The 20787-nt window shown below is 61.5% G+C and overlaps 6 protein-coding genes across 6 annotated transcripts in view; 2 read left to right on the top strand and 4 right to left on the bottom strand.

The window, feature by feature from the left end:
* The window catches only part of CHLNCDRAFT_57694 (hypothetical protein), a gene marked incomplete at its 5' end in the record, with an annotated part of 13231 nt that extends 12617 nt beyond the window's left edge, over positions 1-614 (bottom strand). The window contains one exon of the mRNA XM_005848327.1: positions 237-614. Coding sequence (XP_005848389.1) covers positions 237-614 — 378 coding nt within the window. The remainder of the gene's footprint in view (positions 1-236) is intronic.
* A 2018-nt stretch (positions 615-2632) lies between these two features.
* CHLNCDRAFT_57693 (hypothetical protein) lies at positions 2633-8659 on the top strand. The gene is made up of 22 exons (XM_005848524.1): positions 2633-3031; positions 3183-3281; positions 3410-3547; positions 3651-3704; positions 3788-3897; positions 4113-4241; positions 4372-4464; positions 4590-4658; positions 4849-4908; positions 4986-5081; positions 5217-5286; positions 5361-5463; positions 5609-5702; positions 5822-5946; positions 6046-6106; positions 6269-6349; positions 6471-6614; positions 6715-7187; positions 7314-7429; positions 7653-7945; positions 8180-8452; positions 8625-8659. The coding sequence occupies exons 1-18, from the start codon at positions 2764-2766 to the stop codon at positions 6871-6873; spliced, it is 1953 nt and encodes a 650-aa protein (XP_005848586.1). The 5' UTR covers positions 2633-2763; the 3' UTR covers positions 6874-7187; positions 7314-7429; positions 7653-7945; positions 8180-8452; positions 8625-8659.
* Positions 8660-9554: 895 nt separating this feature from the next.
* CHLNCDRAFT_145168 (expressed protein) lies at positions 9555-10640 on the bottom strand (the record flags this gene model as incomplete). The annotated part of the gene is made up of 4 exons (XM_005848326.1): positions 9555-9905; positions 10021-10209; positions 10329-10416; positions 10519-10640. The coding sequence occupies 4 exons, from the start codon at positions 10638-10640 to the stop codon at positions 9555-9557; spliced, it is 750 nt and encodes a 249-aa protein (XP_005848388.1).
* A 335-nt stretch (positions 10641-10975) lies between these two features.
* Positions 10976-14307, bottom strand: CHLNCDRAFT_145167 (hypothetical protein; the record flags this gene model as incomplete). Its single annotated transcript, XM_005848325.1, has 10 exons — positions 10976-11266; positions 11417-11866; positions 12003-12101; positions 12179-12362; positions 12500-12637; positions 12810-12871; positions 13010-13105; positions 13289-13918; positions 13997-14072; positions 14204-14307. 10 exons carry the CDS (start codon positions 14305-14307, stop codon positions 10976-10978), a joined length of 2130 nt encoding a protein of 709 aa, XP_005848387.1.
* A 181-nt stretch (positions 14308-14488) lies between these two features.
* CHLNCDRAFT_145166 (hypothetical protein) lies at positions 14489-18494 on the top strand (the record flags this gene model as incomplete). The annotated part of the gene is made up of 9 exons (XM_005848523.1): positions 14489-15006; positions 15124-15250; positions 15342-15535; positions 15631-15756; positions 15867-15951; positions 17410-17533; positions 17617-17765; positions 18007-18132; positions 18258-18494. The coding sequence occupies 9 exons, from the start codon at positions 14489-14491 to the stop codon at positions 18492-18494; spliced, it is 1686 nt and encodes a 561-aa protein (XP_005848585.1).
* A 613-nt stretch (positions 18495-19107) lies between these two features.
* Positions 19108-20469, bottom strand: CHLNCDRAFT_145165 (hypothetical protein; the record flags this gene model as incomplete). Its single annotated transcript, XM_005848324.1, has 3 exons — positions 19108-19520; positions 19648-19846; positions 20185-20469. The coding sequence occupies 3 exons, from the start codon at positions 20467-20469 to the stop codon at positions 19108-19110; spliced, it is 897 nt and encodes a 298-aa protein (XP_005848386.1).
* Between the last annotated feature and the right edge of the window lie 318 nt (positions 20470-20787).

Below are 20787 nucleotides of genomic sequence, written 5' to 3'. Positions count from 1 at the left end.
CTGCCAGCTCGGTGGGTGCGTTGTAGGCCAGCTGCAGGAAAGGCAGCAGAGCAGCAAAGGAGGACCAGGGGAGTGCGCGGCGTGAGGGAGGGAAGGAGGGATAGATGGAGAGGAGGGCAGCGCCACCTTGGCCGTGCCGCACCCCCCGTGCTTGCTGCGATGCATCCGGTTGCTGCCTGATGCAGAGCACTCTCCAGTTGGTCTGGCGGCATCATTGCACCCCTTGTATCACTCACATGTGTGTACAGCTTCTCCACACCGCTGAAGCCAGTCGCCCGCTCGTGGTGCTCCTTGATCACTCGGGGCAGCTCCTCGAGCGGCACCACGGGGCACCACCGCCACTCTCCGCTGCGCTTGACGCAGCGGCACAGGATGTCCTGACCGCCAGCGCCCTTCAGCACCTGGAAGAACTGCAGCACCTTCTTGCTGTAGTTCTTGGCGCCGCCCTGCACTGCCGCCCCCCCTCCCGCACCCCGCCGCCGCCGGCCTGAGGGCGCCTGCTGGTCGCCCTGCTTGATCCGGATGATGCCCTCTACATCTGACTTAGTGAGAAACACATTCTTGGCGCCGTTTTGGCGCCGTTCTAAGGCATAAAGGATGACAGGTTGGTTCATAATTTTAAATTTGCGGCAGCTGCGGGGTGCGGGAGGGGAGAAATAGAAGCCTTAGAGACTCTGAAAGGCGAAGGAAAGGGAGGGATCGCGGGAGAGAGCGTGCCTGATGAGCCAGACGAATCGGGGGAGGTGCCACATCAGCGGGCAACAGATGACAGCGGGGCGACCTCCTCAATCATTGCTCTAAATCGTTGCTTCCATAAGCTTTAGCTTCCATAAGCTATAGCTCTCCCACCCACCACTCATCAAAGAGCACGGATGATCACGCCGCCCGGGGTTTGGCTTTTGGACTACTAGAGGCTAGACAGAGATTCAACAAGGTGCGGCGAAGGGCTGCCGAGGGGAGGGGCCTCCAACGGGGGTAAACGTAAGCAACAACGCCGCCGCCGGCAGGCCCGCTGCCAACCACCCGCCGCCACCCTTCCTGTTCCTCCATCTAGGCTTGTGTCGACCTCCTGTTGGACAAGGCTGTGGACGGGCAGAGGCTGGCCAAGGCCCTGCAACTCCATCTTGCCAGCCGTCTGCATCCAAACCAGACGGCGCCGTGACATGCATTCCAATTTTCGCGGTTTCAGCGGCGAGTTCCGCAAGGAGCAGCGAGTGAGCCTGGCAGGTCGCAGCCGCACTGAGGAAACACGTGCGCAGGTGCTGGAGCGCACGCGGCGCGAGCGGGAGCGGCGACGGCAGGAAAAGCTGGAGCACAAGAGCGCCACCACCATCCAGGCACGCGCTTGGGTTGCGCAATGCACCTGCTGCCTTACGGCCTCTGCGCCACCTCAGGCCTTCCTGCCCTTCCCGCACGCAGGCCGCTTGGAAGGGCTGGTGCGCCAGGCAGCGCCATCAGGCTGAGGTACGACAGGAGTGGGTGGCGCGCTACGGCCAGCAGGCAGAGCGTGCCTCCAGGTGATGCCCAGCCCAGCAGTGCTCTTTGCAGCTGCCTCTTTGCTTGAGCAGTGTGGACACAGCGTGTGCCGTCTCACATTTGTGCCTGCCCCTGGATTTTGTGTGCAGCGCCGACTTGGCGCCCGACTCGGGCTTTTTACGTTCGCTCTGCTACTTTGCCAAGACAGAGGTGCTGGCTGACGTGCATCTGCTGGCCGCCGCCTGCCGCCTGGTGCTGACATCGCAGCAAGCATCGGGAGGAGCGTCGGGCGGAACGGGCATGCTTGTGAGCCAGCACCCCAGACTGCTGCTATGCACGTATGCAACAGCCGGCAAGGAGCCAGCAGGCGCCGTCCTGCAACAGTCCCAGCAGCTAGTTGCGCTTTGTTTGGCAGCCCTGGCCCAGCATTCTGTCCAGCTGGCCATGCAACTGCAGCAGCCGCGGGTGGGACCAGCGGCAGCGACAGCATCCGGCACGCCGGTGCCCCCGATGCTCGAGGTGCTGCTGCTGCTGACGGCATCTGACAGCTGGAAGCCGCTAGGGGCGGCATCCACAGACGCCACTGCACAGATCCTGGCAGCTGCCATCGACAGGGGCCTGTTTGGGCAGTTGGCCAGCATTGCAGCAGCAGCGTGCCCAGAGGATGGGCATTCAGGTGGCGTGGCAGCACAGCGCCAGGTGGTGCCAGGCGGTGAGGCACTCGCAACAGCCCTCACCGTGCGCTTCCTCAGCCAACAGCAAGCAGTGGCCAAGCGGCACCAGCGCCACCAGCCGCATGCGAGATGGCCACCCACTGCCGTAGCGGAGATGCTCAGCCTGCCACTGTTGCTGCGACGCCTGCCCACGCTTAAGCCCGTAGCGGCTCGGCTATGGCACCAGACCGTGTCTGCGCTGCACGCTCTTCCAGCGACTGATCTAGCAGCCTGGCTGCGAGCCCGGCATGGTTTGGGCCCAGGGTCCCCAGGCGCTGCAGCTGGTGCAGCGGCTGCCTTGCTGGGCAATCTACTGGAAGGCGCTGCAATTGCACTCAAGGTGGAGGACTCGCAGCAGCTGGCGGCGGCTCGCCAGCTGGCGCTGCAGTTTGCTGCGCTGACATCTTCACTGTTGTCGCTGCTACCACAGCATCCCTTCTTCCCCCATAATAGCCAGGGCAGCGCTAGGGAGGATGATGATGACGAAGAGCAGGCGGCGTTCTTGGCTGCAAGGTTTGCAGCGCAGGCGGCCAAGCTTCCGTGGGATCCTGAGCAGCTGCCCAGCTCGGGACTGATGTCTCAACTGCAGCTGGTGTCGGATGGCGGCCTGCTGCGCGCACTAGTACGCGCCATTCTGCCGGTTGCCAGTGCGGCCGATAGTATCACACAGCAAGGGCAGCTGCACCAGAGGGCACGGGATGTCCAGAAGCTGTGTGGCCTGCTGCAGCAATTGATGGCGCTGCCGGGGCAGCGTCAGCGCGTGCTTGTCATGCTGGCATTCAGTGCAGAGCTGATCCAGCGCCTGTGGTTCAGCTACCTGCGCCCAGCCCAGATGGCACCAGGTGAGAGAGTTGGATTCAGGTCATGCTCACTATTGCGTCGTACTGTTGCAGTAAGCCTGCCTTCAACCGTGCTCCTGTGTGGTTACCAGAAATTAGAGTTGGACACTCACGTGCACTCTGCTCACACCTCCTGGCCGCCATTTTCTTGTAGGCGAGGGCTGGGTGCCATCAGCCGATGCGGCCTGTGACCCAGGCTGGATGCTGCCCCTCAACCTGTTCAGCCTGGCTTACAGCACCTTCATTATCACAGGTGGGGCGTGATACTTATGCTACTTTCCGGTTTTAGCAGTGGTAAGCAGGCCACTTTCGGTGGGCTTGGCTGCCATCTGCCTACCCTCAACTCCTCGCCTCCCTGCACCATCGCATCTGCTCTTACAGCCGGCGACGACGAGCTTTACCAGGCACAGCGCCCGCTGCCACTGGCTGAGCTGCACGATGGCCGTGGCGGCGGCGTGCTGGCGCTGCTGAAGATGGCACTCTGGCACGCCCTGTGGGTGGAGGTCGCCCCCTCTTCAGGTAGGCTGTTGGTGCATTTCACGGCCAAATGGTTGCAGTCCCCTGTTGTTCATTGCTTGTGCTCCGTCATCCGGCAACACTGTTGTTTGCTGGGTTGTTGTAGGCGGCTGGTTGCCTGAGGCAGCAGCGCTCCGTTTGCAGCTGAAACAGGGAGCAGGTGAGCTGTTGCATACTTCACAGGCCAGCCAGTCTACACTGCCCCACAGCATCGCAAAAAAAATTGCTGTGACTTCTCTGCAGGGAAGCTCATGGGGCAGCTACACAGCCGCAATTGCCGCCATGCGTTTGCACCGCCCGAGGCGTTTCAAATAGACGCCCTGCCTGCAGACCGCTTCCAATCGGAAATCCAGGTGTGTATAAGGGGAGGGGGACGCGCAGGGAATCGATTTTCCTTGCTGGCGACGACACGCTAGTGCAGCAGCGGGCATGCACTTGCTGCCATGCACGGGAGCCTGGTTGGAGCTGCTCTCTTCCCCAACTCCAACTAGCGTTGCTTGGCCATGCATCTGCAAACCTGTCTAGTTAGCCAACGCATGTGCTTCCTTGCGGTTGCCAATACCTGCAGGCCGGCACGGCAGCAGGGCGGCATCTGAGCGAGGCGGGCAGCGGGCGGGCCTGGGGCCTGCTGGCATTTGCCCCGTTTTTGGTGCCCTTTCGGGAGCGGGCTAAGCTGTTTCAGGCGGTTGTGGCACAGGTGTGTTCAGGGGTTGCTTGATTCAGCTAAATCAGTTTATGCTGGGCCGCATCGTCAGTATGCGTTGATCCTGTTATTGATTGAAGCAAATGTCCATGCACTTGCTGGCATTTTGGTATATCTGTTCCAGGAGCGTGCGCGGTACCGCGAGATGGAGGTCATGCACTCGCTGGCCCACGAGTTTGGAGCTGCCAACCACTTCTACCCCATCAATCGCACACAGGTGGGTGCCAGGTGCAGGGTGAGGCACAGAAGGGGGTCAGTCCATGAGTTGTTGCGGCACGGCACTCAGAGCAGTGCAGCGAGCGTCATTGTTCCCTGCTCGTTACCCCACAACTCCTGCTGCAGGTGTTGCAAGATGCGTTTGAAAAGCTGAGCAATGTGGGAGAAGCTTTGCACGGACGAATTCGCATCCAGGTGGGTCAGCATGCATCTCCCACGGTCGTTGCATGGCGCCGTTTGGTGGGCAGTCAAGTGAAAGCCTGCTGTGGGCGCGCGCGCCCCCTGCCGCGCCGCCCGGCACCCTTCTTCCGCCGCCAAGGGCCACCACTGCCAATGCACACAAGTCCTGTATTCGTGTTGCTAACAAACAGTTCGCGCAATGCAGTTTATTGATGCGCACGGGCTGGAGGAGGCGGGTGTGGACGGGGGTGGCATCTTCAAGGAGGTGAGGCCAAGGACCACCACTGCCAATGCACACACGTCCTATATACGTGTTGCTAACAAACAATTCGCGCAATGCAGTTTATTGAGACGGTGGTGCAGGAGGGGTTCGACCCCAATGTGGGATTGTTCAAGGCCACCACCGACAACAGGCTGTACCCCAACCCGCATGCACAAGTGGGTGGGGCAAAACCTTTGGGCGAGCCAGTGACCTCGCTCCTTTACAGAACATATGTTTCTATGCTCCCAACTGTATTTCCATAGCGTTGAAAAGTACTGTTCGTTTGCGTCCCCGGATCCAACCTGTTGCAGCTGGTAGTGGAGAATGGGCTGCGCCTGATTGAGTTTCTGGGCGCCATGCTCGGCAAGGCGATGTATGAGGGTGAGCATGCAAAGGACAATGAGACAGTGTGCACCTTTTGCTATATTTCACGGTTCATCCCCTACGTCCTGCAGGTATCCTGGTCGAGCTGCCTCTATCACCTTTCTTTCTTAAACGTTTTGGTGGTGCTTACTGTGACATCAATGATCTGCCGACTCTTGACCCAGAGCTGCATCGGTAAGGGTTATGTGGTAATGGATTTGGCAGCACACGTGTTTCTGGGGAAACCCAGGGTGGAAACCGTGGCTGAACATTCTTGTGCTTTGAAGGATACCAGGCCCCACTTATCCACCCATCTCAATTGCCCGCCTGCCACACGCAGCAACCTGGTCTTCCTGAAACGCTATGAAGGTGACGTGGCAGGCCTTCACTTGACCTTCACTATCACCGATGACGTGTTGGGCACCGCTCGAGAGGTGGGCAGCATTGTTTTCTTGGGTCCCGTCGTCTCATCGTCACAAAGCGTGGTGCGCATTCCCCCATTATCTGCTGTTGTTGAATAATTGCACCCTGCAACCAGCTTTCTCGTGCACAGGTTGACTTAGCACCCAACGGGCGGGACGTGGCAGTGACAGCCGACAACCGGCTCGCTTACATCCATCGTGTGGCCGATTACCGCCTCAACCAGCAAATCCGAGAACCTGCGGCAGCGTTCCTCAGGCGAGCCAGTCATCTGCCGGGTTAAACTTAAAACAATTGGAGCTTTGGTTCTGGGCTGTGCCCACATGCCTGGCCCTTCCTCTCCTGGCTTATATATAGGGGGCTGCACAAGCTGATCAAGCCTGAGTGGGTGCGCATGTTTAGCGAGGAGGAGCTGCAGGTAGGGGGAGCAACCAGGGTCATGCTTGGTGCCAAAGCACATCCAATACGCCTGCACCAAGACCTTCACCTTGGTTGCAGCCCTGGGGTTGCGGGTGCCGCCTGCGACCATTGCACGAAGGCAGAGCTTGGGATGCGGCGGCTGCTTCCTCCTGGTGTGCAGATGCTGATCAGCGGGGGACAGCAGGGTCTGGACATTGAGGATATGCAGGCCAATGTGCAGTATAGCGGCGGGTACCACGAGGTGAGTTGGATGGACGACGTTGTGCGGAGACGGGCCAGCGCCTTGGGATGACTTATGGCTGTGCACCTCACATTCCTGGTACCCCTGACCCTGACACCCCGTCGCCACACGTAACCTGCAGGAACATCCGGTGATCCGTGAGTTTTGGCGAGCGCTGGCCACATTCACGCCGCAGGAACAAGCCAACTTTCTGCGCTTCGTCACATCCTGCCCACGCCCCCCGCTGCTGGGCTTCCGTTACCTGGAGCCGCCGCTGGCGATACAGGTGAAGTGCCATGTGCAGCAGGGGCACTTTGTGGGCTACACAACGGTCACCTGGCTGTGACAAACCTGCCGCCGCTCCCTACTGCTGCAATGCTGTGCAGCTAGCGGGCAGCATGATGGATGAGCAGGCGGTCAATCGCCTGCCCACTGCCGCCACATGCATGAACCTGCTCAAGCTGCCACCCTACCGCACTGCGCAGCAGATCCACGACAAGCTGTTGTATGCAATTGAAAGCGGCACTGGCTTCGAGCTGAGTTGAGTGCACAATTCCGCGAACCTGTTGCATCTCTACGAGGAGCCTGAACCTTTGTTGAAGCAATACGATACCCCAGGGCCGCGAGCGCTTGAAACCAGCCAATGTGGCAATGAATATTGAGTGCATAGGAGCAGTCAGGGAGCTCAATAACCAACTAGCCGTACCGCAGCGCCCTGCTACCGCAGCGCCCTGCACTGCGGTGCCGCTTTCTGCTGGCTTTGGAAGATTCACATGAACCGACAGCATGAGTTTGCTTTTCTCGCCTGCTTGTAGAACAGCTGGCTAGCCATGCTCAGATCTGCGCTCTTGTCTACCAACTGCAGCAGCACAGGCGGCAGCGGAGCACAGGAGCTCAGAGAAAGTGGGGGCGGGCAGCCAATCTGCCGCTGCAGCATGCCGGCCAGCATATGCTGTAGCGCCAGCTTCGCCTGCCCCGCCCGCACCTGATCAAGCTTCTCGCCGCGATCCAGCACGCTCTCAATCGTTTTGTGCAGGATGATCTTGGTCTCGTCCAGGTCGCGCTGGATCTTTGCCAGCTTGTCCGCCGCTTCCGGGTTCTGTGTTGGGTGGCAGCAAGGTGAGAGTGCAGTGGCGTGAGCCACAGAGGTGTGCGGACCTTGAGCTGCCGGGAAAGGAGAAGGGGAAAGTTACAAAGCACCAGCAGGTTGGCATGAAGCAGGCGGCCAACAAGCTGGTCGAAATTTGGTCGTGCTGATCCCGATGGCACGTGCCAATTGGGATCAGCACTATGCACCACACATCAGGCTAACGATGCAGCACCTGGTACTTTTGCAGTGCATCCTGCAGGAGCTGCAGCGCCTGATCGGGCGTGTCAGCGGTGGCTCCACGCCACGAGTCCCCCCGCTGCGCCTGGAAGTCCTCCAGCACCTTGCTGACCACACAGAAGCCGGCGCGGGCGGGGTAGTCGGCGTCCACAAAGGCGATGCCCACCAGGCCGTCCTTGTTGTACACGTGGCAAAAATACTCCTCCTGCTGCACCGTCTGGCGCTGCCCCACCTGCGTCTTGCGCGCCACCGTGCGACCCACAAACGTCAGCATCTCCCCCACAGTGCCTCTGCAGCGCATGAGGGTGAGTGAACGGTAAGCGCTAGTGACATCGGTCCTGGCCCGGCGATGCGATGCGACACGCGCATTTGTGCAGCAGCCCTGGACTCTGCTGTGCATGCCTGCCATCCCCGAGAGCGCCATCTCAAACATCCCACTGCTGCTACTGCCGCCTGCCAACGACATCGGTGGTTAGGGGTTCAGCTGGAGCTGAAGCAGGAGCGTGTGGACGCACGCCACGCACCTTTGGAAGTAGCCAAAGCTCGACAGATCGGAGGCCAGGCCCAGCAAAGTGGGTTCCTTCTCTGGGCCCTGATACTTGTAGAGTTGGATGCTTGTGAGCTTCACCATGGTGCTGCCACCTGCTGCTGCTGCTGTCCGTTCAACTGCCCTGGCCACGTCCAGCGGGCGCTGCCGCCGCTGGTGCTGCCGCAGCCGCCCGAGGAGGCTGTCGACTCGCGGCTGCCGCCACTGCCTGCTGATGCTAGATGCTCGCCCGGGGGGTGCTGAGGGGCTGCAGGGCAAGAGACGAGAGGTTGCGGGGTTGGCTCGGGGCGGCGCTGCAGTAACACTGGATGCGGTTGACTTGTCTGTCAGTGCACCAGCACCCTGATACCAGGGCTTGCTGCCGGCCTGCGAGTGGTTGTTCAGCAACGGAACATGGAACGCGCCTCGTGTGAACGCGCCTGGTGTGACCCCCGATGCCAGACGCCTAGGCTCTAGATGAGAGGACAGGAGTGACAGGAGGTTCGCACAATGTCCTAGGAGTGGGGAGTGCCGCCGTGTCACGGTGTCCACGGGGTACACTCATCATCGCTTGAAGCCCTTGTAGGTTGCTGTGCACGAGAAACACTGTGCAGCCGATATCAGAGGTTTGCTTTCGTCACAGGTTCCACACGCACATCCGACATGCCGTGCGGGCTGTGCGCGACCAAACCAACGCTGGAACTTGCGGAGCCGCTGCTGGTGCCAGGGTGCGGTGATGAGCCGCACGGCCTTGCGGCGGCGGCAGCAAAGGGTGTGGTCTGCTCGTGCCTGTCCACAGCAGTGGCGGCGGCGGAGCACGAGCAGCGGGCACGGGAGCAGGCACGGGAGGCGGGAGTGTTCCTCATGCGCCTGGAGGCCGAGGCGCGGCGCAAGGTAGGAGCACTATGCCTTCACCAGCAGGCGATGGCCGACCGGTTGCGGGCCAACCATGAGGCGGCCATCTTCCTGCTACGCCTGGAGGACGAGGCGCGGGGCAAGGTGGGTGCCAATATGATCAAGACTGGATCCTGCAACCTGCCCCCGACCCTCCTGGACCCTTTGCTGAAAACGCAGGCGGCACGGCAGAACCAAAAAGCCGTTCAGGTTAAATGGAGGGGGCTGAGCAGGCGACATCACGACACGCGCTGTCGGATGAAGCACCGCGTGGTACCACTGGTCACCTTGTTTTAGCCGCATACGCCGCATGTGCTAGCCCAGGTGGCTGTTTTGGGGCGCCAAGGTCTGGCGCTTCTGGCGCGATGCGTGATCTGTTGCTCATCTAGTTCCCTTGTCCTCTTCCATTTCACATTCCATGTGAGATTTGGGGTGCCCTGGCGCTGGCAGGCCAGGTGAAAGCCAGGCAGCCACCGTAGTCACTCAGGTAGGTCGGGCATGTCAGAATCGTCGCTGTTGTGCTGCTGCTGCTGCTCTCCCTGAGTGGTATCTGATGGCTCGAGCTTGGCAGCACCAGCTGCCCGCGGTTCCACGCTCGGTTTGTCCTCCACCTGTTCCACTTTCACGCCAGACGCTGTCCCCAGGACGGGCAACGGACGCCCTGCACCCTCTTGTTGATTGGAGCCGCTGTGCCTGGCTGCCAGCGCCGCCGCCACCTGCTGCAGCTGCTGCTCAGTCATGCGAACCACCTGCGGCAGCTTGCTGGGCGGGTTGCGCAGCATCTTGTCGTTGCTGCTAGGGAGGGGCTGCACTTTGCCCATCGCCAGCTCCTGCAGGGGCGAACGCCAAGCCAGGGGAACATGGTGGGCCTGGGTCAGGGCGCCAGGCTACTCGGGGGGGCTGCCGCTCCATGGCCGCCCCCACCCTCCCAACACACCACCCCACGCATGCCTTGGTGGCGATATCTATCCGCTCTTTCATGCGCCGCATGATGAGCGTGTGCGCGTGCCAATCCAGCCCAAGCTCGTTAACGGTAGTGCTGATGTAGTCCTCGCAGGCGGCGCGCGGCGCCGACAAATCCCATAGAGGCTCGTCATAGAAGATGGACTCCAGGTGCGGCATTGACACCCGCAGCTGCAGGACCGCCGTGCAAAGGGAACGTAAGTTGTGCTGTGAGCCCCAGCAGGCAGGGGTGGTAGACAGCAACCGGCCTCTGGTACACCACACGGAATGCGTCCCAACCTCCCTCGCACCTCGAGCTTGACCAACGCGGGCGCTGTGGGCGCGGTCGACCGGTCAATGTGCCGCTCTAGCAGCTTCTCCAGCTCACGCTGCAGCCGCCTGCAGCTGGTGCAAGAATTGGCTTCAGGCGGCTTTCTTGCGGCACAGGATAAGTGACGGGAGCAGCCAGGCCACACTCACAGCCCTAAACCCTAAACTCACAGCGCTTCGCGGTCGAGCTGCGCACCCTGGACATGCTGCTGGCAGAAAGCGCGAACAATGGGGCCGCAGGCGTCGCTCAGCCTCCAGAGAAGTTGCTGCAGAGAAGTTGCTGGGAGGTTCATGGCTTTGCGGCACCCGGCTTTGCGCACCCATCAAGCACCTGCACCCGCCCGCTCAAGCACCTGCTCCGCTCCAGCACGCCTGCCGCCCTCGCCCTTGCTGCCGTGGTCCAAATGCAAGTAGAGGGGAAGAACCAGTGCAGGCCGCTTCATTTCTGCTGACAGCAAGCCATCCTTATCACACTCGAGCGCAGCAATGGCAGAGTCTGGCTGGTAAAGTGCACGGTCCCAGCCCCACCACTTCACGCCCAGCGCCACTTCACGCCCAGCGCACCCGTATGGCCATGCATGGGTCATCAATGCACCATTCTACTGTTAAACTCAACTCAAGCGAATGCTCATGCAGCTGGTTTTGCAGCTGCTTTCTGCTTCTCCGAGCCGCCACCATGGTTCAGCTCTTCGTCATGCGGCAGTGCCTTGTGGTGCGCGGTGCTGCTGGGCTGCTTGGTCAGCTCGCGGATGAGCATGGTTGCGTAACAGGAGGAGGGCAAGGTGAAGGCCAGCCGTAGCGCCAGATAGCAGTCGCTCGACTTGTCAGATATCGGTGCCGGCAGCTGCTCGCCGCGCAGCTCCATCAAGTCGGTGCTGGCCAGATCAATGTCAGGGTGGGAGTAGCGGACCAGCTCGTACTGCAAAGGAGAAGATTTGAAGAGGCTCTGAACAGGGCTAAGCACAGCCGTCCAGCAGGCTGTCTGCATGAGACTTGCCCCAACAGATATGCCGATAGCACACGCCGGATCAACAACTGCCAATGTCCTTTTCCCGCCACTGACACTCACCTCCAAGTCAGCAGGGCGGTGCAACAGGTGACGGTAGGCTCCTGTCAGCTCCATGATGCTAAAGTCCTTGGAGCCGTGCGGTGAGGAGTCGAGGGACACGCCATCCGCTGCTGCCAGCTGGAGGTACACGTCCGCAGTGCCGTGCTGCGGGTACAGCACCTCGGACCCAGGCAGCGGCAGTACCACATCCTCCATGCGCCATGCTCCAGCAGCCGCTTCCTCCACGGTCACCACGTGCACCTTGACTGCTGCCGAAACATGCTCCTCCTCGTTGGCAGCCGCATCTGCGTCAGTCTCCACCACCTCGCCTGCCACGGCTGCTGGCACTCCAGGCCGGCTGCGGTTTCTGGCCGCTGATCGCTGCCTCGCACTGTACGGCAGGACCAAGTCGCCAGCCACCACGGCGCTGGGGCCATAGGTCTGCACCCGGTGCGAGGCAGCCGCATTCCACTGCGGCAGCAGGAATTGAGACATCAAACACCCAAGACGATGAGCACTCTCTGCGGCTGGCGGGAGGGCGACGCTGCTTTTGTACCTACCCTCCCACCACATCCGCATCGCTCCTGGCTTATCACGCCCGGCTTACCAGGTAACTTTGGTAAGCATGGATGTATATTGTGCGCAGGTTGCGTGGCAACATCATGAGAGCATTCAGGAAGCCGTTGGGCCCGTGCTGCTTGAGGCCCTGCACAGCAATCGGTGCAGAATCTGACGGCTATCACTACCCGGATCCATGCCACAGCCAGCGCCCAGCCCACACACCTGTAGCAGCGTGGGCTCCGTGACCAGGAAACGTGGCATGAGGCGAAGCGAGCCCTCCACGTCCCCCTGCTCCAGGTACAGCCGACACGCCTCAGCTTGCTCAGGGCGCGGGCAGTCGTCCCGTGGCGTGAGCAGCAGCCGAACCGCATCCCGCCACTGACCACACAACAGCGCCTGTCCCACCCTGCAGCGCACGCCCGCAATAGCATGGACGCAGTGACGGTGCCCAGCATGCTTGTGCAACCGCAGTGCTCCTACTGCTGGTTCCAGTACATTGAAGACAAACGTCTCCCTGCCCACTGCCGCTGCAATTTAAAGTACCTGTGGGTGGGCACTGCGCCTGTCCCAAACCGCTGCAGCCCATAGTAGTTGATGAATCCTGAGAGGCGTAGGGCGTCCACTGCCGCCGCCACCTCTGTGGCGCTCTCAGCCTTTATGGCACGTAGCACCAGCTCAAACCTGCAGCGTGTTTGTGTGCCGGAAAGGTTAGCCACGCCTCATCCCGGAGGCATATATATATAGGGAAAGCCTGTGAATTCATGCAAATAATATGCTGCAGCTTGCACACCTGTTCCCCTGTAAATCCCCCAGGCGCAGCTGATCGCCCACACACTCAAAGTTGCCAACACACATGCCCCGAAGGCGTGGGTTGAGCGCCGCCAGGCGGGCTGGGTCCAGCTTGAAGGCGGTGACCTATCATGCATGCAAAGGGACCTCACAAAACACAAGCATAGTGTGTCTGCCCGCCCAAGCTGGGGAGTGCAGCACATGCAGCATGCTGTAGTTGTACTGGAGCAGGCCTGCAACCATCAAAGATTGCATTCTGCCCACCTGCTGCACCGTGACACCACGCTTGTCCTTGGTGCCCGCAATTGCAAACAGCTTGTGGCTTACGTGCAGCAGCTTGGCCAGTGAGGAGATAGCATGCTGCAGCAAAAGGAGCACGTTGTTGGTGGTGGTGGGGCCTGGCGCCATGTGGGGTGGGATCGGGTGGGAATGCAGCAGCAGTCCCCAACAACGGCAGCAGCCCCAAGACAGCTTCAGCGAACTAATTCACACAGCAACCTTCATCAGCAGTTCCACGGGAGTCACTCAGCACCATGACTGCACCTGGGAGTCCATGTTCTCCTTGAACAGCACAAACTTGGTGTAGCGCAGGCTGCCACCAGGCCACCCCGAATCGTCCCGCCACTTGCGTTTCTGGCCCCGGCCACCGCCGCTGTCAAATCTGCCGCTGCGACTGCCCACCAGCTGCACCTGTATGCACTGTGGTTTACTTGTCAACGAGCCAGCAGTGCCATCCTGTGCCTCCTGCTGTTGCTGCTGCCGCTGCTTCTGATCATGCGGCTGCTGCGGCAGTTGCTGCCCACGGTCTTCTTGCGCTGCATGTCCCACAGGCGGCTCCACGGTGTTGGTCTCCAGCCGCGGAAAGCCTGGCAGCGACTTGAACAGGAGGTGCACCGCGGTGCGTTGGTCCTTGGCTGCCATGGCTGGGTCCAGCACCAGCGGCTGTGGGGCCGGCTGCCGGACAGTGCCACTGCCGCGTGGATGCTTGGCGGCTGCCTGGTGCTGCAGTGCCTGGAGCAAAAATGAACGCAGCGGGTCCAGCTGCGCAGAGCTAGCGCCGCTGATGGCTGCATACCGCTGCACTGCTACCTCCACCGCCTCACTGGGGTTGGAGGCGGCATTCGGGGCTGCGACAGGGGCTTCCCCAGCATCCGGGCGCTCAACTATGTTGGCCTAAAAAGGGGAGGATTAGGGGCGTGCTCACGTGGCTCTGTGGCTTCAGCGGACGTCAGGTGCAATGGCAGCACTCACCTTGGGTACTTCCAGGCTAGTCAGCCGCACCACACGACCTTCCAGGTCGACCTCATTCACCTTGAAGTCGGTATACCTGGAAGAGGGGCGTTGAAGGGTTGAGGACGGTGGCGGCGGCGGCTGTGGCGGTGGTGGCGACGGCGGCGGTGGCCAGCACCAGAAGCTTCGGCGCTCAGCTCAAACATCGAAATGCAGTCGGTGCCCTACGGCCCCCGAGCGGCGTGCCTGTGCTTCAGGATGGCTTGGAAGCCGGGGCACGAGTTGGCGTGCAGCGTGACGCCCACGGCAGCCTCTTCAGAGCTGGCCGCCATCTCGATGCACAATGCATGCCTCCTTCCTGAGCTTTGGCACACCAAGCACAGCTGGCCGCCAGCTCAGATTCATGTAGCACAAAACACATCAAGGGCCGCAGGTCAATAATACTCCCGACAGAAGCGCCGTGCATGTGCTCCAGTCGTGGGCGGCCTTCCCCGCCAAGAGCCCTCTCGCCCGATGGCCGCCCAACCGCACGCCACTGGGCTGCCCGGGCCGCTGGCGCGCATCCATTCCCGCGCAGCAGCCATAGTTCGAGCGGGATCCGTGGTCAGCGCACCGTCTCAGGCCGCCGTGGAGCTGCTTGCCAACAGCATTGATTCGGCAGCAACAGAAGTGCACCTGGAGCTGGACATCGCAGACTGGGGCCTGCGCGTGCAGGACAACGGGCGCGGCATCCCCGCTACGAGGCTGGGGCTGCTGGGCCGCCGCTTTGCCGCCACCCCGCTGCCGGCAGCGCGGCCCACACTCGGCTACCGCGGCGAGGCGCTGGCTGCCCTGTGTGCGGCTGCACAGGAGGTGGAGGTGGTAAGCCGCGCAATGGACAGCTTTGAAACTCACCGCGTGCTACTGCGCAGCGGCCAGGTGGTAGAGCAGGGCCTGGCGCTGGACCAGAGCAGCAGGCAGGGCACCTGCGTTACCATTCGTGGCCTGTTTTTCAACCAGCCAGTGCGGCGTAAAGCATTGCTGACTGCGGGGTGAGCAAGCAGCGTGGAAGGCAGGAAGTACTCCATGTATGGCACGAGTCGGTGCACGGAACAGTCCTGGTCGGTGCACGAAACAGCTGAGGTCCGCCCGCGCCCTCCACCCCGTAGGCTGCAGCGAGAGGTGGACCGGTGCAAGCAGGCGGTGATACAGCTGGCGCTGCTGCGGTCCCACATTACCTTCACCTGTTTTGACCGTGGGCGCAAGGCATTCCTCCTGCGCCTGCTCAAGGCACGTGTGCTGCGTTTGAGCCAGAGCGTCCCTGCTCCCGGCTTGCTGCGGACAGGCCTGGCATGAATGGATGTGGTGCTGTATGCTTGCCATGCAGGGCCGCTCACAGGAGCAAACCGTGGGCGAGTACCTGGGGCATCATCGGGAGCACATAGCCGTCGTGCAGCCAGTGCCAGGTGCCTTGCACGCCGTCAGTGGTTATGCAGCGCTGCCGCCACAAGGCCACTCCAATGCCAGCCGCCAGCTGCTGCTGCTGAATGGACGCAGCATCAACGCCCCTGCGATCTCTAGGTAGGAAAGGTGTGGGGAACAGGAAGTTATGGGACTTTGGTTTCCAATTGTGCGCACGGTTGTATGGTCATTCTGCTCCCTCCGACGGTGTGTAGGCTGGTGACGGCGCTGTTTCAGCAGCTCTACAGGCCCAACATGCGGCTAGAGAACGTGCAGGGTGAGGAGTTGCAGCAGTTGCACCAAGCCGCCAATCGGCATGCCGCCTTTGTCCTGCAGATCAGGTGAGCAGCCTGGCACGATTTTCGGGGCGGGGCCTCTAGCAATACATGATGCAAGATTGCAATAACAATGCCACTGCATAGCCGAACCTATGGCCTCCTTTCCTGTTCAGCTGCAAGGCGGACGAGTATGAGCTCGCCCATGAGGCCGACGGACATGTTGCACACTTTCTTAGCTGGGAGCCGCTGCTGAAGGCCGTGAGGCATGCCCTTCTGTCGGCTTGGCGGCTGGCGCTGTCCAACACCTTGTTGAAGGAGCTAGAGGAGCTGGAGGCCTGTTACCCGGCAGGCGGCCCCGTTCAGGCAGCCCCAGCAGCGGCAGCCATGCAGGATGATGGGGGCAGCTGCCACTTGGTATCGCTGGCATCGCAGAATTTGCCGGCGGGAAACTCTTTCGAGTTGTGGCTGCAAGGGCATCAAGCTAAATGGGAACTTCCAGAACTGACAGCAGAAGCCAAACCAGCCAACAATAGAAGCAGTGGCAGGCAGCAAGGGTCAGGTAGCGGACGGCAGCTGGCAGGGGCAAAGCGCGCCCTGGGCTCGAGGCCTGTCTGCTACACCAGTGCCGGCCCTGCAGCTGTTGCAAGCACGGAGCATGGTTGCAGCCTTATCGATATGCACCTAGCACAAGAAGAGTCTGACAGCAAGCGAGCGTGTGGTGGCGCTCCCATGCCTCCCTGTCAGGCCAGCTATGGGCAATTGATGCAGGATGCACAGCGCGCAATGCAGCCATGGACGCTGCACTTGATGCCGAAGTGGCATGAGCAAACAGGCTGGCAGGGCTCAGCAGACAGCTGCATGAAGGCACAGATGCAGCACCAGCGAGCGCGAACCCTGCAACCGCAATCGCTCCCAGCATCTCCCCGCCTCCAGCCACCGGCTGCGCCTTCCCTGCAGCAGTTGCCTCTGGACAGCGAGGATGAGGTTTCCATGCTCCTCAACAGCTGGGAACGGGAGCATTGGCAAGAGGCACAGCATCAACAAGATACGTGGCAGCATCCCGGACATATGTGCAGCAGCAGCGAGGAATTGGAGGCGCATGTCAGCAGGTGGGCGGCACAGCATAACACCGGCAGTACCATGCTAGGCCTGCAGCAGGACCAGGTCCAGTCAAGATCGCCAAAGTTGTGGGAGCCCATGCCCACAAATGTGCAGAGCAGTGTGCAGGACGCTGATCGGGTTCAGAACGAGCGGACAGGCGATTCAGCCGACCACGGTGCTGCCAGTTCCAACGATTGGTCACTGCTGGATGGCACCATGGCAGCTGCAGCTCCTCGGCTGCCATGGCGACGACGAGCACAGTCGGCTCCGCCGCAGCCAAGTCGACAGCGGAAGCATGTGGTAACCGCAAAGAGCGGCGGGTGTGCTGCTGGAATGCTCGCTGAGAGGGCCCTTTTCCGGCAAGCAGAGGTGCAGAAGGCCGCGCACGACAACCCTAGCCAGCCTGCAGCGTCTCTGCAGCCACAGCCTTACGAGCAGCCAGGTGCAGGATTGTTCTCGTTTCTGCAGGCAGACACGGGGCTGGACACTTTGCTGGCATCGTGGCGCCATCCAGGCGGCAGATCCTATGCCAGGAGCAGGATGAAGGCAGGCGGTGCAGCGCCAGCTGATGGCGTCCTCTCTCTTACTTCCCTGGCTTCTGCTGCTTTTGCACAGCTCAAGCCGTCGGCGCTGATGCGGTCCGACCTAGCAGCGGGCAGAGCCTTGCAGCAGGTGCAATGCAAGTTCATCCCAGTGATGTGCGGAAGCCTGCTGGCGCTGGTGGACCAGCATGCAGCAGGTGGGTTACACCAAATGCATCTGCAATGCTCCGCTCCTTGTAACCCTCCCTCTCTGGTTCCGTGCATGCCACCCTCCCTGCAGATGAGCGGGTACAGCTGGAGCTGCTGCGTGACCACTTGCTGGGGCCGGGTGGGCAGCCCTGGCAGGTGCACAGCAAGATTCTGCGGGCACCACTGCCTCTGGGCCTGACGGATGTCGAGGGGCAGCTGCTGGAGGCATACCAACACAAGGTGGCAGCCTGGGGCTGGAAATGGCAGGGGCAGGCCAGCGGCGGAAGAGGTACTGCCGATCTCTTGGGCCCGCTCCTAACGCATGTCCCGCTGCTGTGGGGCAGCACACTGACTGCAACAGACTTAAAGGTGGGATCAGGGAAAGCGTCGACCATGACCTCGCTGTTTGGCTACTTCATCCATGGGGGCATTGTTTGCTCTTACGAGGGCCTCGGCGCCCGCCTGCCGCCCCACCCTGCAGCTCTACCTACACCATCTACAAGACACTTGCGGCTCAGGTGGCCTACCAGCGGCCGTGATCCGTGTGCTCAATTCCAAGGCGTGCCGTGGTGCAATCATGTTTGGCGACAGGCTGAGCCAGGCGGAGGTGAGCGGGCAGCCGATCTGTGCAACTTTGAAGCAGACAGAGTTGTATCTATTTGGCTCGCCTGGTTCTTGATGTTTGACTCCTCACATGATTGCTGAAATACTGGTAGCACCCAACGCCTGCAGTGTCAGGAGCTGCTGAACAGCCTGAAGCAGACGCGGCTGTGCTTCAGTTGTGCCCACGGCAGGCCCACCATGGTGCCAGTTGTGAGTCTGCATCTATTGAAACAAGCGCTGCAGTTACGCCAGAAACTTCAGCCGCCGCGCGACATTGGAGGGGCCAGCGGCAAGGCAGCGGGGCAGTTGGGCTATCACGCTGAGCTGGCGGCTTTGAAAAGCAAGCTGCAGCACCTGGTGCGCTAATGGTAACTTTCTCGCATTGATCTTCACGGCAAACCAAGGAGCGAATGTGAATGACAAGCGGCTATTGACATCTGAGGCGGGGCGGGGGTGACACGGGTGGGGGTGGGTAGGTGGGGTTCTAGGTGGTGGGTGGGGTGGTAGGTGGGGTTCTGGGTGGCTGGCTGCCGGGAGAGGTACCGTCTGCTGGGTGAGTGCTGCCGCCGGGTCCTTGCCGGCAGCAGCGGCCGCTCCTCCTGGCGCGACACTCTTCGGCGCTCCTCTGCGGATCATGAGGGCTAGCACCCTCAGTTGTGTCAGCAGCAGCCTGGCGCAGGTGCGCCAGAGTATTGCTGCATCTCTCACTGCTATTGATCAACTCACACAGAGAGCTGAAGTATACGACAAACAACAAAACAGCATTGGCTGCTGCCACCTTGCTTTCAGCATCTCCTTATCACCATGCCGCTGCCGCAACCAGGCCTTCGCAATGAGGCTGCCTCAGAGTTGAAGCGCTCTGTCCGCGTCAGCTGCAGGAAAGCATTGGCCAACCGGGTGCGCAAACCCGCCATGGAGGATGCCTCCCGTCCCCTGCAACAGATGCAGTATCTTAGCGGTAGGGGAAGATCTGCAGATCTTATATCATCCTGCCCTCCCACGTGCTGAACAGGCCACACCTGTTCAGCAGGTCCGCTTCTCGGTCCACCAACCCAACAATCTCGCGGCTCAGGTTGCAGTCTAGGGCCTTGGCATGGTGCTTGACAGCCAGCAGCGCCGCCAGCCGGGCATCCAGCTCGCCGCCACCCGTGGCGACAAGGGTATGGTAGGCAGCTGCCAGCTCCCCCGCCTGCAGAGTTCCTGGTGTGGCCACCTCCATCACCCCCCCATCCGCAAGCTGCCAGCGCTTGGGGGCAGACATGATAGCCAGCTCTCGGGCGGCACGGTCGGCCCGTGCAATGGGTGCAGCTGCTAGCCTCAGCCGGTCAATGGTTTGGAGCAGCTTGGTCTCTTTGGCAAGCAGCGCGCATCGCGCCGCCTGCCGCTCCTCGTCTGAGGCAGCGGAGAAGATGGCATCCCAGGTATGTTGCATGGGCGCAAGCAACCCTGGACCCCCACTTGTTGCACATTTGCACTTGCCAGCCTGGGTCGCTATGCACCCTTCCTGCGCCACACCCACCTGTCATGTCCTGGGCCGCCCCAATCTTGGCCTGTTCCGCTCCCCACCACATGGCCAGCTCATCCAGCAGCAGGTTGAAGTCCTCTGGCGTTCGGGGCTGCATGCGCCGCTGTACCTCGTGCTGCGCCGCCTGCTCCGCTGTTGCCTCGTGCCTCGCCTGCTCCTCTGCATGCAGCTCGTTCAGCTCACGCCTTGCCCGCTGCAGGTCAACCACGCGACGGCGTGCTAGCCATCCTCGCACGCAGCTTTGAATGACCGCTGCGGCGGCATGGTAAGGCTGCTGCAGTGCTACAACCTCGTAGCATGCTGTAGCAGGGAAAGCAGGCAGCACCACAGCGGTGTGAGCGCAGCGTGACAGCGAGCGTAGGTAGATAGGCCTCCTTGCCCGCTCCCTTCAACTGCAGATGGCATGCAAATGAACGCTTCGCGCCACGCACCCGTCACTTCCACTGCCCTGCCTTGTGCCCCGTCCACCCAGCCCAGACGCGGACACTGCGTGCTGGCATCCCTTGGGCACTGCACCCCGCGGCTCCTCACTCGCCCCGTCTGTGCTGTGCTGCTGACTTGCGGCGCTGCCTGCCGGTGATGCCGCCGCCGCTGCTCCTCATCCGACCGCGTCTCGGTCTGCGTGGCGGCATGATGGAAAACAGTGCCACTGCACAGGCTGCGGTAGCCTCCCAAGAAGGGCTTGCTGCTTGAAGCCGCCGAGATGCTCGAGACTGCATCGCCTCTGCCGTCGCCGAACGCGCCATCTGCCACCGCCCTGGTTTCGGTGGGCGGGGCGGTGCTGTCGCCGCCCGTGTCCGTTCCCTCCGCCGCCATTTCACCTGCGCTAGCTTCACAAAGGAGAGCAGGAGGCCGCCAGGCCACTACCCTACGCTAGACACGGGCAATGGAGGCCTCCGACGGCGGCAAGCGGTATCGACACATCAACGTGCGAGTTCAGCCCAGGCCACAGAGTGTTTTCGGGCGCGTCAACGGAGCGTACGGCCGGCATGTACTGCTGCTCTCCGTGCCTCTCTGGCGGTATGCCCACTCTGATTCGGTCGCTGTGGCAGTTCACTTTGCTCCATCATCAGCCGCTGGAGGCAGGGCTCGACCGGGCTTGGTTGATCAGCGCAGGGGGGGCGACAGCAGCGT

This window comes from Chlorella variabilis (genome assembly GCF_000147415.1).
Source record: "Chlorella variabilis unplaced genomic scaffold CHLNCscaffold_8, whole genome shotgun sequence".
Lineage (NCBI taxonomy): Eukaryota > Viridiplantae > Chlorophyta > Trebouxiophyceae > Chlorellales > Chlorellaceae > Chlorella > Chlorella variabilis.
This window is presented reverse-complemented; position numbering and strand designations above follow the sequence as displayed.